Here is a 13,272-nt window from a genome sequence, read left to right on the forward strand (position 1 = left end):
TTCATATATTTTTTTCCAAAATATTAAAAGCTCTGCACAAAGATGATGTTCAACACTTACATAAGTCTACTGAACACTACTGGAAAACTTTCCAGTAGTATGAGATATTTATGATCTTTCTCAAAGATTGGCTGTGCCATTTGATTATTTTTTCTTCCAATGAAGTATAGCTCCTTCTCTTCCCTCCTGCATCAAAATGTCAGAAACGAATTCCAGATTCAGTCCACTTTCTCCTCTACCTTAATTGATTCAAAGGTAAAAAATATTTTTCATACTTGGAAAAATAAATGCCGCTTCCCCACTAGCCACTGAAATTCAAAGTCAGTCTAAGCTGGGAAGTCAATGCCAAGTTGCTAAAACGTCATGCAGGAAATAATCAAGAAACAACATAGGCTTGGTTTCAAAAACCAAACACCTCAAGAATAGAATATCCATCATTACAACTACAGCAAAGAATGTAAAAAACAGACGTAAGTGGATGGACTATTGTTCTCACGGAGGGTAATTTTTTTTTCTTAATTCAGAAGTTGAAAACTAAGTTGTTTTTATTTTAATTATTTTTTTCTCACTTCCTTAAAAATAAAAAATAATTGTCACCAGACCACCAAACACTTCAGAACACTGCAACACCCTGTCTATAATATATTCAAGGAAAATGTAAGAGACAGAGTGCATTTAATTTATACAAATGCATTTTCTCTCTGTGCAAACCTATCTGCAAAAAGGTCTGCATCTGAAAGTGCAGTGCTTTACTAAGTAGTTTCAGTCAACTGTAGCACTGAAATTGCCATACTGCATGTGAGAATATCCAGAGGTCACACTGCAAATGATCCACTGTACTTCTCTGAAGTTCATGCAAAGATTTGTGTTCATCTCTCTCATCACTGATGCCTCTCTGCACTCAACCTTGTAGACAAGACACAAAGAAAAGGTACAAGTTTCTGCCTACAATGAGGTGAAGTCCACAATGTCTGCCTTCTACCTTTCTATAATGTATACTTATAGACAGAATATATACTTTTGGATTACTTATGAAAAAATTGTATTGCTATTTTTTTCTAAAGTATGAGAAAACAGCTTTCTGAAAAGCTTGTTCTACTTCTGAAGTTTCCTGGAAATTAAAATAATGAGTTATGCAAACTTAAGTCTATTTAAAAACCCAGGGTGAGAATAAATAATTTCCAGAGCTTGTTTATGATTTTTAAAAGTTGTATCTAATGTACACTAATTAGCTTGCTAAAACACAATGAGATAAATATCTTGACCTGAGAATGATGACAGATTCGCACCTCTCCTATTACATCCTCTTTTTCTTTTCCAGCTTATTTCCTTTCCTAACCCCATGCACGTAATTAAATTTAGCACACTACAGAGGTGAATTGAACAGGTTCACATTGACGTCTTCTCTCTTTCAAAGAGCAACAGGTCTGTTGCATGTCAGGAACAGCTCTCTGGTTGTTTTCAGTCATACACATAATCTACTGCAATGCTGGATTTTAGTCTTCCTCTCTCCACCATCTCTTGTAAAGTAACTGCATTTGAGGTCCTACATAAGTAAACCGTGTTTCTGCACCTGCTGCAGACTGAATTGCTGTCCTTGGTATTCGTTTTGACAAAGTTAGATTTGTCTTTAGAGCAAAGAACTACTCTCAATTACATTTTTTCTGACTAAGTCTTTACATAAATAAGGAAATATGATTCTTATTGTCACCTGTCATGCAGCATTTTGCTGATCAATATAAAGCTCTGTGACTTGCTAATGCAGTCCAAAAAGTATTAAGATAGGAAAGCTGGCGATAGCTCTCTTAACATTTATCATCCACTCAGAGCAGGTCTAAAATCATATTTCCATTGAATATCTTTTCCATTTGGAAAAACAAACAAACAAACAAACAAAACAGTCCTGCTCCTTTTGTTTTCTATGAGACTTAATTGAAGAATAATGTGGTAGACAGCACCATTAACTTTTTCTTTTAAGTACAAATAAGGTACAGGGGTACAATTTACCAGTAACATTAGAACAAAATCTCAAGCTTAGCACATCCTAGGAGAACAAATGTAACTGTGTAGGCAGCCACACACCCAGAAGCCCTTGAGTCCATCATTCTGTGATTCTATGAGACCACAGAAGCTCCTTTGTCTTTAGGCAGGCCTTTCAGTTTGCATCAGGTCTAATGAATTCCCAACTAGAAGTTTTGTTTTTCAAGTTCATGGCACAGTTCTAGCCCCAAATCTGTTTTTGGCAAGACTCTGTCTTTAGAACCCCTGTCTTAGCTTGGGAGTGCAGAAATGGAAGACAGGGCTTCAACTTTCAAGCTCTGTGCTGTAACCTACATACACGAAAAAGTGAAATATAACACACTTCTGATCTCAGCCTTTATAGCCTGATCATCATTATTTTCATCATTTTTTTTCTGTTTGTTTCACAAGGGAACCAAGAAAAAGTCACATTAAAGAAACTTTAGGCCAAGAAAGTCATGAAATATCAAATTCTAATTCCTACAGCAAACATGACTAACCTGTTACACATAATAAATTAAAGTTAATCCCACTCAGTGACCTACAAAACACTGTTTCTGCTGACAAAACAGATAGTGTAGTGCTGTAACTAATGTTACATTTAAAGTGCTAAAGAGCTGTGCTTGCTAGTTACCATCTTCCTTGGCTGAAAATTGGTCCCAAGACAAGAGAAGGAGGAAGCTAAAAGACACCTAAAAGTGTGGCAGATTCCAGAGAGGTCAAACCAGGCCGCATCCCTCAGACACAGCCCCGGTCAGACTGAGTCTGCATGGAGCTGTGTCACGTTGCTTTTTCACTCTTTCACATCCCCAGCAAAGAGGAACTGGAGTGCTCTTGCAAGCCCTCTTCAAAGTTCAAATCCAGCCAGTTGGCTGCTGCCAGCTTCCCAGCCAGCCAGGGAAGTGCTTCAAGTCCACTGGGAGGAGCTGCTAGAGAGCAAGCTAAAGCTGCCTAGTCCAGGGCACAGATTTCAATGGCCTTCCCAGATAATTCTTCAATTTCCCAGCTGCTGACCCTCAACAGAAATTATGTGGACACTACATGGACAAAATAGCTATTGCTTTCCTGCTCTGAGGGGCACACATGATGCATGTTCTCTGAGGGCTGGTGGTACCACCCCTCCCTGCCCCTGCACCACCAGCCGTGTGAGCATCACCTAACCTCCCCAACACCCCTCCTCAGGCCCCAGGGTTTCTCTGAAGCCTGCCAGGTACTCTGGGTACTCTCGCTTACATTACCTGTCACCCTCCGGTGACAGGCTGCAGGTGGCAGGGCCTGGCACCACATGGCAGCCTGCTTAGCGACTGGCATTGCTGTGTGCTGGCTGGGAGCAGGCCGGCAAGGCAGGAGATAAAACACACTGAGTTTCCACCGCTTCAGCACTGGGCGGGATCCTGTAAACCTCTACAGTAACCAAATTCAGCTACTAAGAAGTAGCTCTGTCCTTGAATTAACAGATGCAAACTGGAGGTTTGATCCAGCCTTTCGACAGCAAGGGAAGCTCACCGAAAAGCTTCTTTGTTTACCTATGGCTTGAGGAAACCATTTTCTGGAACTGAAAAATATCTGCTATTTCCTTCTAAGAACTTGTTATGCAATTTACTCAGCTCAAAAAAGAAAAAAAAAATGGGAAAAGGACAGGAAAGTAGAATTCAAATCATGAATTCAGTCAAATGTTCCTGCAGAAGACTATGGCTCTGTATAAACTCAAGCGTGTAAGTGAAACTTCACATAATTGTACACGTGTAATGAGCAGATTATATTCATGGTAATTAGATAAGTTCAAAGCCTCAGCAGTGCATAGGAAATTACAAAAAGGTTTATTTTTAGATACTCAATACTGAAAATTTGTAGAGCACAAATCAAATCTGCAATGCATAAGAGGCTCTGCTGCTCTGACCCACATAACTTTCCTCTCTGTGCCTCAGTCGCACTGCTGCCTGACACTGATGGCTACGTGGGATTTCGTCCCCTCTCCAGCTGCCACATTTCACCTTGCATTCTTCCTGCTAGAAATGGCAGAAGTGGACAGCCACAGTGAGAGGTGTTGTTTCCTGAGGGGGAGGCAAGTTACTTTTCTTTAAGACCACACGGTCTCCTACATGCTATTTTGCCTAGAGGGAAGCTCATTAGTTGCTATAGCACCTACTTTAATTGAGATACAGGAGATGCTGCTGGAACTACCAGAATGTCTCAGGTATCATCAAACAGTTACTAATAGCTGTTAAAAGGGAGATGAGATGAGCAGGGCCTCACTCCTCTGTTACAGACCACTGAGTCTGAACAGGTTCCCCAAATTCTTTTGACTCCAAAGCAGTCTCTAAGGGGAAAGAGGAATGGTGGCACTTCTGCTGGGACAGCCTGTCACTGGATACATAGCATGCAAAAAAAAATAAAAGCTCTGGAATCAATAGATGAAAAAGGCTATGTTCCTTCAGCTTTAAACCAGACAGTTTAATTGCAAGAGAGTTATTTCAGAATTAAGTCTTCCAAAAACTGCTGTAAAGTGAGTACGTAGCTCTCTACTCTGCTGTGCACAGCTCTTCCAACTGGTGATGGTGCAAAAGTGCTTCCTGCGAGAACCAAGACTTCCAAAAGAGATACCACTCTGTGATAGGCTAAAGAGGACAAGAAAGACTAAGGAAGACTGAAGACAAGCTAAAAAAGCCAAATCCTCTTCCTTGGGACGTTCCTGGCCCATCGGGATGATGATGCCGGAGAGTTCCTGCAGCCTTTGTGAAGGATTCATCTCACCTCAAGCTGCCCACTGGGAACAGTCCAGACTCAATGCAAAGCCACACCAATGTTCTCCACCAAAAGGGGAGATCGCTGCCCAGCCACAGTGACTCTTCCCTCCCTTAAGCCAACATACAGAGGGGAGTGCAAATGGAGCAAGAATTTGTCCCTTGATTTAGAAAAAAATCTGAGTAGTTCAAGACAAAAGAAAAGTGTCAGACAGGGCACTATGAAATCTACAGAAACGAAGAGGATTAAAATGAAGAAGGCCTGGGCTCACTAAGTAAGAGTCTGACCCCCCATATGCAATAGAAATTACATCTCAAGTATGAGAATACACAGCTCAAGCCATCCACTTTGCCATTTTGAAAAATTAAGGACCTTAACAATCCTGCCACAGTAAAGTTTGCCTCTTGCAAGTGTTCAGCTAATATCATAGTTTCACCTGCTGTCCAGGTAAGAGGAACATCATTCTTTCTTTGCTGACTTTATCAGTAGCAAGTACAGTGCAAGGCCTCAAAGAGATAACAGGCCTTTTACCAACAGTAAATGCAAGACTCTTTCTTGTAAAAGTCATTTCTTTCACCAAGCCCTTCAGACTTGAGGTGTGAAAGGCCTGGAAACTGCTCTGGCCACTTCCACTGTTTCTATTTCAGCTAACCAGAGAGAAGTAATTAAAATGTTGTGGTGTGGTCCACATCTTACCATGAAAAACCTCAATGTTCTGACGTGGCAATATTTATCCTGCATTCAGAAATATTTTTGAAGTGCCAGAACCAAAATATTTTACTGCAGTCACTGCTCTTACACATGTTCTTCTATCTAAGTAGAGCACACAAAAGTGAGATTATTTCTGCATGGCAACAGTTGGGACAGAAAGCATCATGGAGTCCAACAAATGTTTCAAGATTCTGGCTCCCTTTCACAGAGTAAATAAGACTTCGCTACTTTCCATCCTCACTGCAGTCAGCAGAACAAGATTGGTATCAGAACAAATACCCCTTTGTGAGCAGTTTTAATGTAACATGTTACTGTGTGAACGGAAAGCCCTGCAATATAGACAGACGTTTTGCTTTTATTTTGCTGGGGGGATGCTAACCTCCCATAGATGAGTCTGGTGGACAGACAGGAGAAAAGATATGGTAAGCTGTCACAGCCAGATTCATTGAATCTCATTTATAATTTGATTGTTCTTACTTATTTTCACCTCTCACTGCTTATTCTGAAATTAAAAAGCACCCAAACAGCATTCAACCCATGGAAGTAAACTGCAGAAATAAAAAACATGCATGAAAGATGAAGTACTTGCATACTTTTGCACATACTATGAAATACATTCTGTGTTCTTGCAATTTCACTTTTTGCAAAAAGAAGTAGCACAGGAACGATCATGGGATACAGCAAAGCACACGCTGGTTTCACCTCCACTATCTGCATAGCTTACCTTCATTAACTGCATGAGGCTTAATAATGCAACAAGTACAGTTTGTGAATTTTGCACTGTTGACTGGTCCACGACCTCCACTGGAGGGAAAGAACAACTCCAGCTCCTGAAAACAACAGTAATTTAACACATTTTAGTTTTATCTAGCTACATACATCAAACATCAACTTTTACCATAAGTATCCATAGTCACAGAAAATAAACCTTAATTATGGATTTTTGTGCTAAACACTTTTCCCCTACAATATTCTCTCAAACATATCTTTCCCTCTCTGGCAACATTACTACAATCATAAAATCACAGTTTGAATATTTCTTGCAATTTTTTCCCTTCCACTTCTACAATGCAATCTATTTCCATTCAGAGCACTCAAAATGCTGCTGCCACAATCAGTTGGCAGAGGTGTTCCCAGTTTTCTGAATTCTCTTTTTCCTCAGCATCTTTCCCAAATCAACTCCCAAATAGACACATCATTGCTTCCCTTTTCTCACACCATTTTTTCTTCCACATGAGCAAAAATGCAATGAGCATCCAGTTCTTCTATATACAAAACTGACCTCCATCCCACCTGCTTAAAACTATTTTTTCCTTTTGTTTTAAACAACTGAACTTCATCTAAAATTGTTGACTCCCTTCTTATGACTTACTGACCCTCCCCTCTGTTTTTTTTTTTTGGTCTTAGTGAATGAAAGCTGATGAACTCAATTGCTCTGATTTCTGGGATGGATCAAAAGAACTTCTTTGCCTCCAATTACTTCCTTTCTTCCTGCCATTGCTATTCAAGTATCATGAAGCCTGGGTCTTAGACCATACTGGGGTAAGCCTGACATCCAAACTTTTTTCCTCAGTGATGTTTTTTTTACTGTTCACTACCAGCTTCACGCTTCTTTCCATATCATTTATTCACATAGCTTACACAATCTGCCAATAAACATTAGCCAAACGCTCGAGACACAGATTCCATTTAAGACCTATTGGTCAAATTAAGTAAGAGAATTGATGAATTTCTATTTAAAGGAAATAATAATATCCTGGAGATATTACTACCAAATTTATCTGATTTTTTGTGTGTTACAGTAACAACGCTAAAGGCCATTTCCTGGAATTGTCTCATTTAATTTACTAGCTGAATTCAGATGGAATAGACTTAACTATCTCGCAGTCTTCACCTCATGGCATTCTGACAATTCCTGTAATCCTGACTTGAACAATTATACAATTTTAACTAATGGATCTTCCAATGGAAGGGAAAGTGTGTTTTGTTTTTCTCCTAGAAAATGATCTACAATTTAACTTTGCATATCTGAGGCAAAAGGGTTAGTTTCTTACATCTGTCTTCTGATGACATGCTGCATGATTCGAAGACCTTGTCCCACTCCGTTAACCAATGTTTGCTCTAAAAGCAGCAGCCAGGAAAAGGCAGCAAAATATATAAAACATTTAACACTTTCTTTTGCCTCTTAAAAGCCAGAAGAGTAAAGCAAATATATAATGCTGATGGACTGGGATAATGAAATGCCAAACAAAAACCCAATGGTGCCTTAAAAATAAAATATATTTAATTTATGCCTAATATAAACAAATTCCCAAATTTGGCCTGCAGAAAGAGAGACACCACCTTGCACTAGAGGGCTACTTTCACTTATCATTTAGCCCCAAAAAAGAATAATGCAGTCTTCTTCTTTAACTGTTTAGTTCACAATACATTAATTACAGGTGGCTGGGACTTTGGTTTTCTTTCAGAAGAGTTTGTTTAGGCCCTTCTATCTTATATTTCTTTCTTTTCAGGAAAGCTTCTGCAAGCTGCAGCCAGCTAGTTTCCATGGCAGCTGCAATACAACCATGTAATACTGGACCTACTAGATTAAAATAGGCACAGGGCTGCTAAATTCAAAATTTCAGTGGACTTATCAGAGATTGGTATCAGTAACACCACAAAGATGCACACGTCTGCAGAAGTTCAGCAATATAATAGCTCCTGTCAAAGAAATACCGCTGATGAGTGAGGCTTTCAAACTGCCTTTTAAAAATAATGAAATGCAAGAAGGACAACAAGCTTAAGACAAAACACTTAATTAAATTTATAATCAAAGTCGTGTGCTAAAAGATGCTCTCTCCCCTACACTCTCAGTTCAAAAGCTGGCATAGCTGTCGTGGCAGTACACAGGAACAAAGAGAAACGTTTCCCTTTGTACTTGAAGGCATCTGGCTGTTTAATCTGAACTACAAAGACTTTTGTGATTAAAAAAGTCACTTCACCAGAGACCAATTTCATCCAAACTCTTTCCAAATGCATACCATCTCCACCAAACTTGCCATCAGAAAAAATGCTTCAGGTCCTGAACGTGATTTCTTGTCAAAACCAGGGACATGCAAAGAGGCCCGGCAGGCCAGGCTGGCCTAGAGCTAAGGTACCATGGTGCAATACCAAATAACTGTTAGGTAAACTTTGTCCTAGCCATTGCTTATCAGCGTATCTACCCCACATCGATGCACATGAATAGGCGCATAAGTCTTATAGAAATGCTGGTAATATCTATCACCCAGCCCCAGGGTTTTTTCTTAACTCTAACAAAAGACACAGACTGCAAACAAAGCAAAAGAGAACCAAACTCATCAATGCCCGGCCCACTGTATTACCTTTCAAAACACAAAACAATACAAAATGTCCTGTCTTCATAAATATACATTATGAACAATAACAGCAGAGAAAAGTGGGCTGCAAGCAGAAGACTAGTGAGGACTGTGGAGGAGAACAAGTAAGTGAAACGTAGAAGATGGTAAAAATGACCAGGCATGCTCTCCTGATCAAAGTGCCCAAGATTTCCCTTTGTGACAGACATAAACACGATTTATCTTTACAGACAGTTTATTTTTCCATGCTAAGAAGGATCCATGAAGAATACCTAAACTAATTCTGAACTCAAATGGGAAAACAAAAAAAAGAGGAATTCCTGACCCAGCTATGTTACCAAATTATGTTAGTAAGAAAGCTAATTAATACACCCAGTCAAAAACTTACTTGTGCAGCTGAAGCAACTGAATCTGGGCCATGAGCTGCATTTCTAATGCCATCATGTCCGAAGTTTGCTCTGATGCTGTCTGGTTCATCAGTTTTAGCCACTGCAGAGTTTGCAGGCCCCAGTAACGCTTTCCACTTACAAACTGCATCATCTCCCAAGATTTCCATAGCAACAACGGGACCACTTGTTATAAAATGGAGAAGCTCACTGCAAAACAGAAACAGCATATGGTGATACAGGCTACAAATTAAAGCCAACAAAAACATACTATCCAGTGGAGATGCTCAGAAGTCAACTCAGCAAGGCTTTGAGCAACCTCATCTGACTTTGAAGTTGTCCTGCTTCGGGGAGGAGGTTAGACTGGGTCATGTGCAAAGTCTCTCTTTTTACTATGATTGTAGAGAAAGAATCAGATAACACAAACTAGCTCAAGCTACTGTGTAGTATGTTAGATTTCAAAATAAATTTTACAAGATCAGTACTGGTGATGGTGAAAAAGCCCCCTGCTAGTGATTTTTCTGACAGAAATGATTCCTAAGCATATCTCTTCTGCACAAGTGACTTTCAGGATCCTTACATTTGCCCTGTGCATGGTCCTCACTGACACAACTTCAGTGCTGCTGTTAGGATGGAGTGCTTCGCTTGCCTGGCCTCTGTGCATGCCAAGTCAATGCTTGTACAGCCAAAATCCAAAGCAGGAGAGGAGGGAGAAGTAAGATTTTGAAAGTTTGGGAGGAAGGCAGAACTTAAACACAAATAAGTTATCACATTCTGGCATAAGCAGAAATTATCTCATTTTGGTGGGATGAATATGAGAAAGGAGAAGAGATTGTCAGGAGCAGCTTGCCTCCTATCCTGACCATCTCACAAGAAAAGCAACCACCCAAAATTCGAAACCCAGATGTTCTATTCAAAAGAGAAAGAAAAAAAAAAACCTCACAGCTATAATTCTGTATCTTTACAGAGCATGCATAATGACAATCCTGTCTTTTCACTGTGTAGTCTGGACAGAACCAACAAAAGAGAAAGTTTATTCAATGCTTTTTGCACTACTTTTTTTTTAAAGGCTTTACACAATTCTACTTGTGGACATGAATGCTTCTCCATCCATCGTTTTCCTAATGATCATTTGTGCAGATCAGTGGGCATGACAGAAGACTACTAGCTCTTTGCTAAAGGAAAAATACTAAAACTATAAAGAATTACATAAACGTAAAGTATCTACAGTGGGAAAAGCTACTGGATACTACTAGAACTCACGTTCTCTTCTTGAGAGACTGCTTCTTTAGGATAGTTAAATGGTTTATGCATATACATACCCAAGAAGGAAACTGATTTCCACAACACTCTTTACTGTGCAGTCTAATTCTGAATATTAAATACATTCATTTTATAATTTTAATTCTTTAATATGAAAAACATTATTTTCCAAAGTAGGGTTGTTGGTTTTTTTACTATTCACCAAACTTGCATTGACTAGTGAACTTGCAAATTAAATCTGAAAGTAGTCTTTACAGACAAGCAATAAAATGCTAAATATAAATGGGTCGCAGAATTTACGTTTCACCTGCTTGAAGATTTTTGCTCTATTTGGTTTGTAATTATTTATAACTATTTGTTTGTAAATTAGAGAAAAGTCCTGTACAGAATATGTAGCTGATAGGACTGCAGGATGGGAGACCAGGTACATCACAGAGGACAAAAGCTCGTGGTTCCTCAGATAGCTACTGTTAGTGTAGATAGGTATCTGTGAAACAACACCACAGGCAAAACTCTTGCTTATTTATCAACATATTCAAATAAACTTAGTCTGTGAAGAAAAGGCAATTCTAAATCTTCCTCTGATCTCCAAAGTGGTCAGGCATAGCCTAGAGTCACATGTCTCAGTGAAGGGCTTGGGTTTGGATCCAAAATAGATCAGTTGCTGTTGCAAAAAAGTTGGCGGATCCTTATACCCAGGCACTTCATAACAGCACTGAAATCAGATCTTTCGACAGTGCAAAACCATGTTCCACAAAAAACACAAGGCAGAGTGACACTCTCTTCCTGAAAGAAGTAGACTATAAAACGCAGAGAGGGAAAAGAAAGGTGGTTGTTGAAAATGTCTGGGACATAAGTGTCAGCCTGATCAGTTACAGAAAGACTAAGGTTTTCCATGTTAGGAAAAGCAGTCCAGCATCACCAAAGTTTGACATTTTGCCCAAGAGTAGCAGTATGGTAAACAATTGCCTCATGCACCATCCTTTCAGTTACCTGTGTTTTGGGATACTTGCTACAAATCAGTTCTCACAGGTAAGTATTTCCTCACAGTTCTCATTACCTGCAAGTTCTACTCTGATCCTGAAGATGCTCCTTCTTTTGGCTTTGAAGTTTTGCTGTGCTTGGAACATTTTCTTTTCAGAGAGACCAAAGACAGTCCCCTGATATCATCAGGCTGTAAAAGTGAGAGTTAAAACCCTGGATAGCTGGAATAAGGATCTGTCCCTGGAGGAAGATTAGCAGTGTGCATACTTCTCAAAGAGCTGCACTCAACTAAAGACAAGCCCTGATGTTCCCATGGTCTTGCAGTGACAAATACAGCAAAGGAATCATGTGCATTCAATAAATATGTATGTCAAGCTGAAAATGATATACCTACTTATAAAATGGTTTTGATTGATGGTCTACGTAGAAATCCACTGCTTCTTTTCTGGAAGAATAAAAAGATCCATATACATATATGCATGTATGTACATATAAAAACCCCTGAAAGCCACAAACTACCATTCATCAATATGTTTCTACAGGTAATGTCTTCACAAGATGGACAGCTTGTGGGGTGTTCACGTCCAGTAACAGAAATTACATTTAACTTTGTCATATTTAGCATGGCTAGAGGTGTAGTTGACTTCCCCTTACAAGCCTGTTCTGGAAAGGAAGTAATCGCTGAAGCCCGTAAACACGGATTTTCAGGGTCACTGCTGGTCCCCACATTCGCAGGTTGGAAAACAAACACAGACACCCTCTTGATAAGCCATTTACAGTTACATGGCTTTCATCTTTCAGCTCTTTTTCAGTGTGTAAGCTAGTTAATGAGGTCTGGCTTTAAAACATAAATAAACAATTTATCTGCTTCACTGGAATTTATTTCCTTATTGAGGCTGGTGTTTGATTACACTGGAGCACAACAGAATATTGCATAACCTTGTTTCTACTCAGTAGCCACAAAAATTACAAATAACATGGGCAGCACAATGTCCTCCATACTAAAAATTATTTCTCCTATACTTTTCTACTTGAACAGTGAATTTGGTCTTGCACTTCTCCTTGGGGAAAACACCAGTTACTACACACTGCAGTCTCCCATAGCAAGGGGTTTCCGTAATGAGGAGGGCTCCTCATGGTGTCAGGTAAATAAAGGCCAGCAAGCATACACGGTATGTCTGGGCTCCAGCTGCTACCTAGTCTCAGTACCTAAGCACCCAGCTAGCACAGCACATGCTGCTGCAGGCTAAATGCCAGAATATTTATCACTCGAATGGGGTGGTGGCCCTCTCTAAGCTCTGCATTGTCATAGCCATGCTGCTAGCAGTGTTGCGCTCAGCTAGCAGGACTATGCACGTTTCAGGGACCATGGTGCAGACCCACTTTCCATCCACCTGTGGGCACACCATTCTTTGGCTTTCCACCTTACACCTGCTGCAGCTAGCCAGCCTACTCTCCTCCTGCTTTTTCCTTAGCTGCTTCCCGTGTTTAACTCTTGCTACATCCACTGCTTTCTCCGCATGGCAACAGCTAGAAGAATCCACAAGGATTTTCAAGTCTAGCCCTGTTATTTTGCAACTGCAACTTCAAAATTCCAGTTTGGAAGTGCAGGCTTGGTCTTGGCTTGCTCCAGGTGTGTAAAGTCCTGGTGTGTACCATGTTCTGAAGTGGGAATTTGTGGAGATGGACAAGCTCTGCAGGTGGACTGGCAGCTGAAAGCAAGCAATACTGCCCACCCCTAGTCTGGGTACAAATCTCACTATCAAAGCAGAGATGCAGAGAGACTGAAAGAGTCCCATCTTGAT

General features: G+C 40.0%; 1 protein-coding gene across 4 annotated transcripts in view; it reads right to left on the minus strand.

The window, feature by feature from the left end:
- Positions 1-13,272, minus strand: part of NME7 (NME/NM23 family member 7) — a 93,310-nt gene that overhangs the window by 49,900 nt on the left and 30,138 nt on the right. For all 4 annotated transcript variants that reach the window (XM_082769547.1, XM_082769549.1, XM_082769550.1 and 1 more), the window contains exons 5-7: positions 11,862-11,912; positions 9,223-9,430; positions 6,200-6,305 (exon numbers count right to left, since the gene is read on the minus strand). In XM_082769547.1, coding sequence (XP_082625673.1) covers positions 6,200-6,305; positions 9,223-9,430; positions 11,862-11,912 — 365 coding nt within the window. The remainder of the gene's footprint in view (positions 1-6,199; positions 6,306-9,222; positions 9,431-11,861; positions 11,913-13,272) is intronic.

The sequence above is a fragment of the Aythya marila genome (genome assembly GCF_965140915.1).
Source record: "Aythya marila genome assembly, chromosome: 1".
In the NCBI taxonomy this organism is placed as follows: Eukaryota; Metazoa; Chordata; class Aves; order Anseriformes; family Anatidae; genus Aythya; species Aythya marila.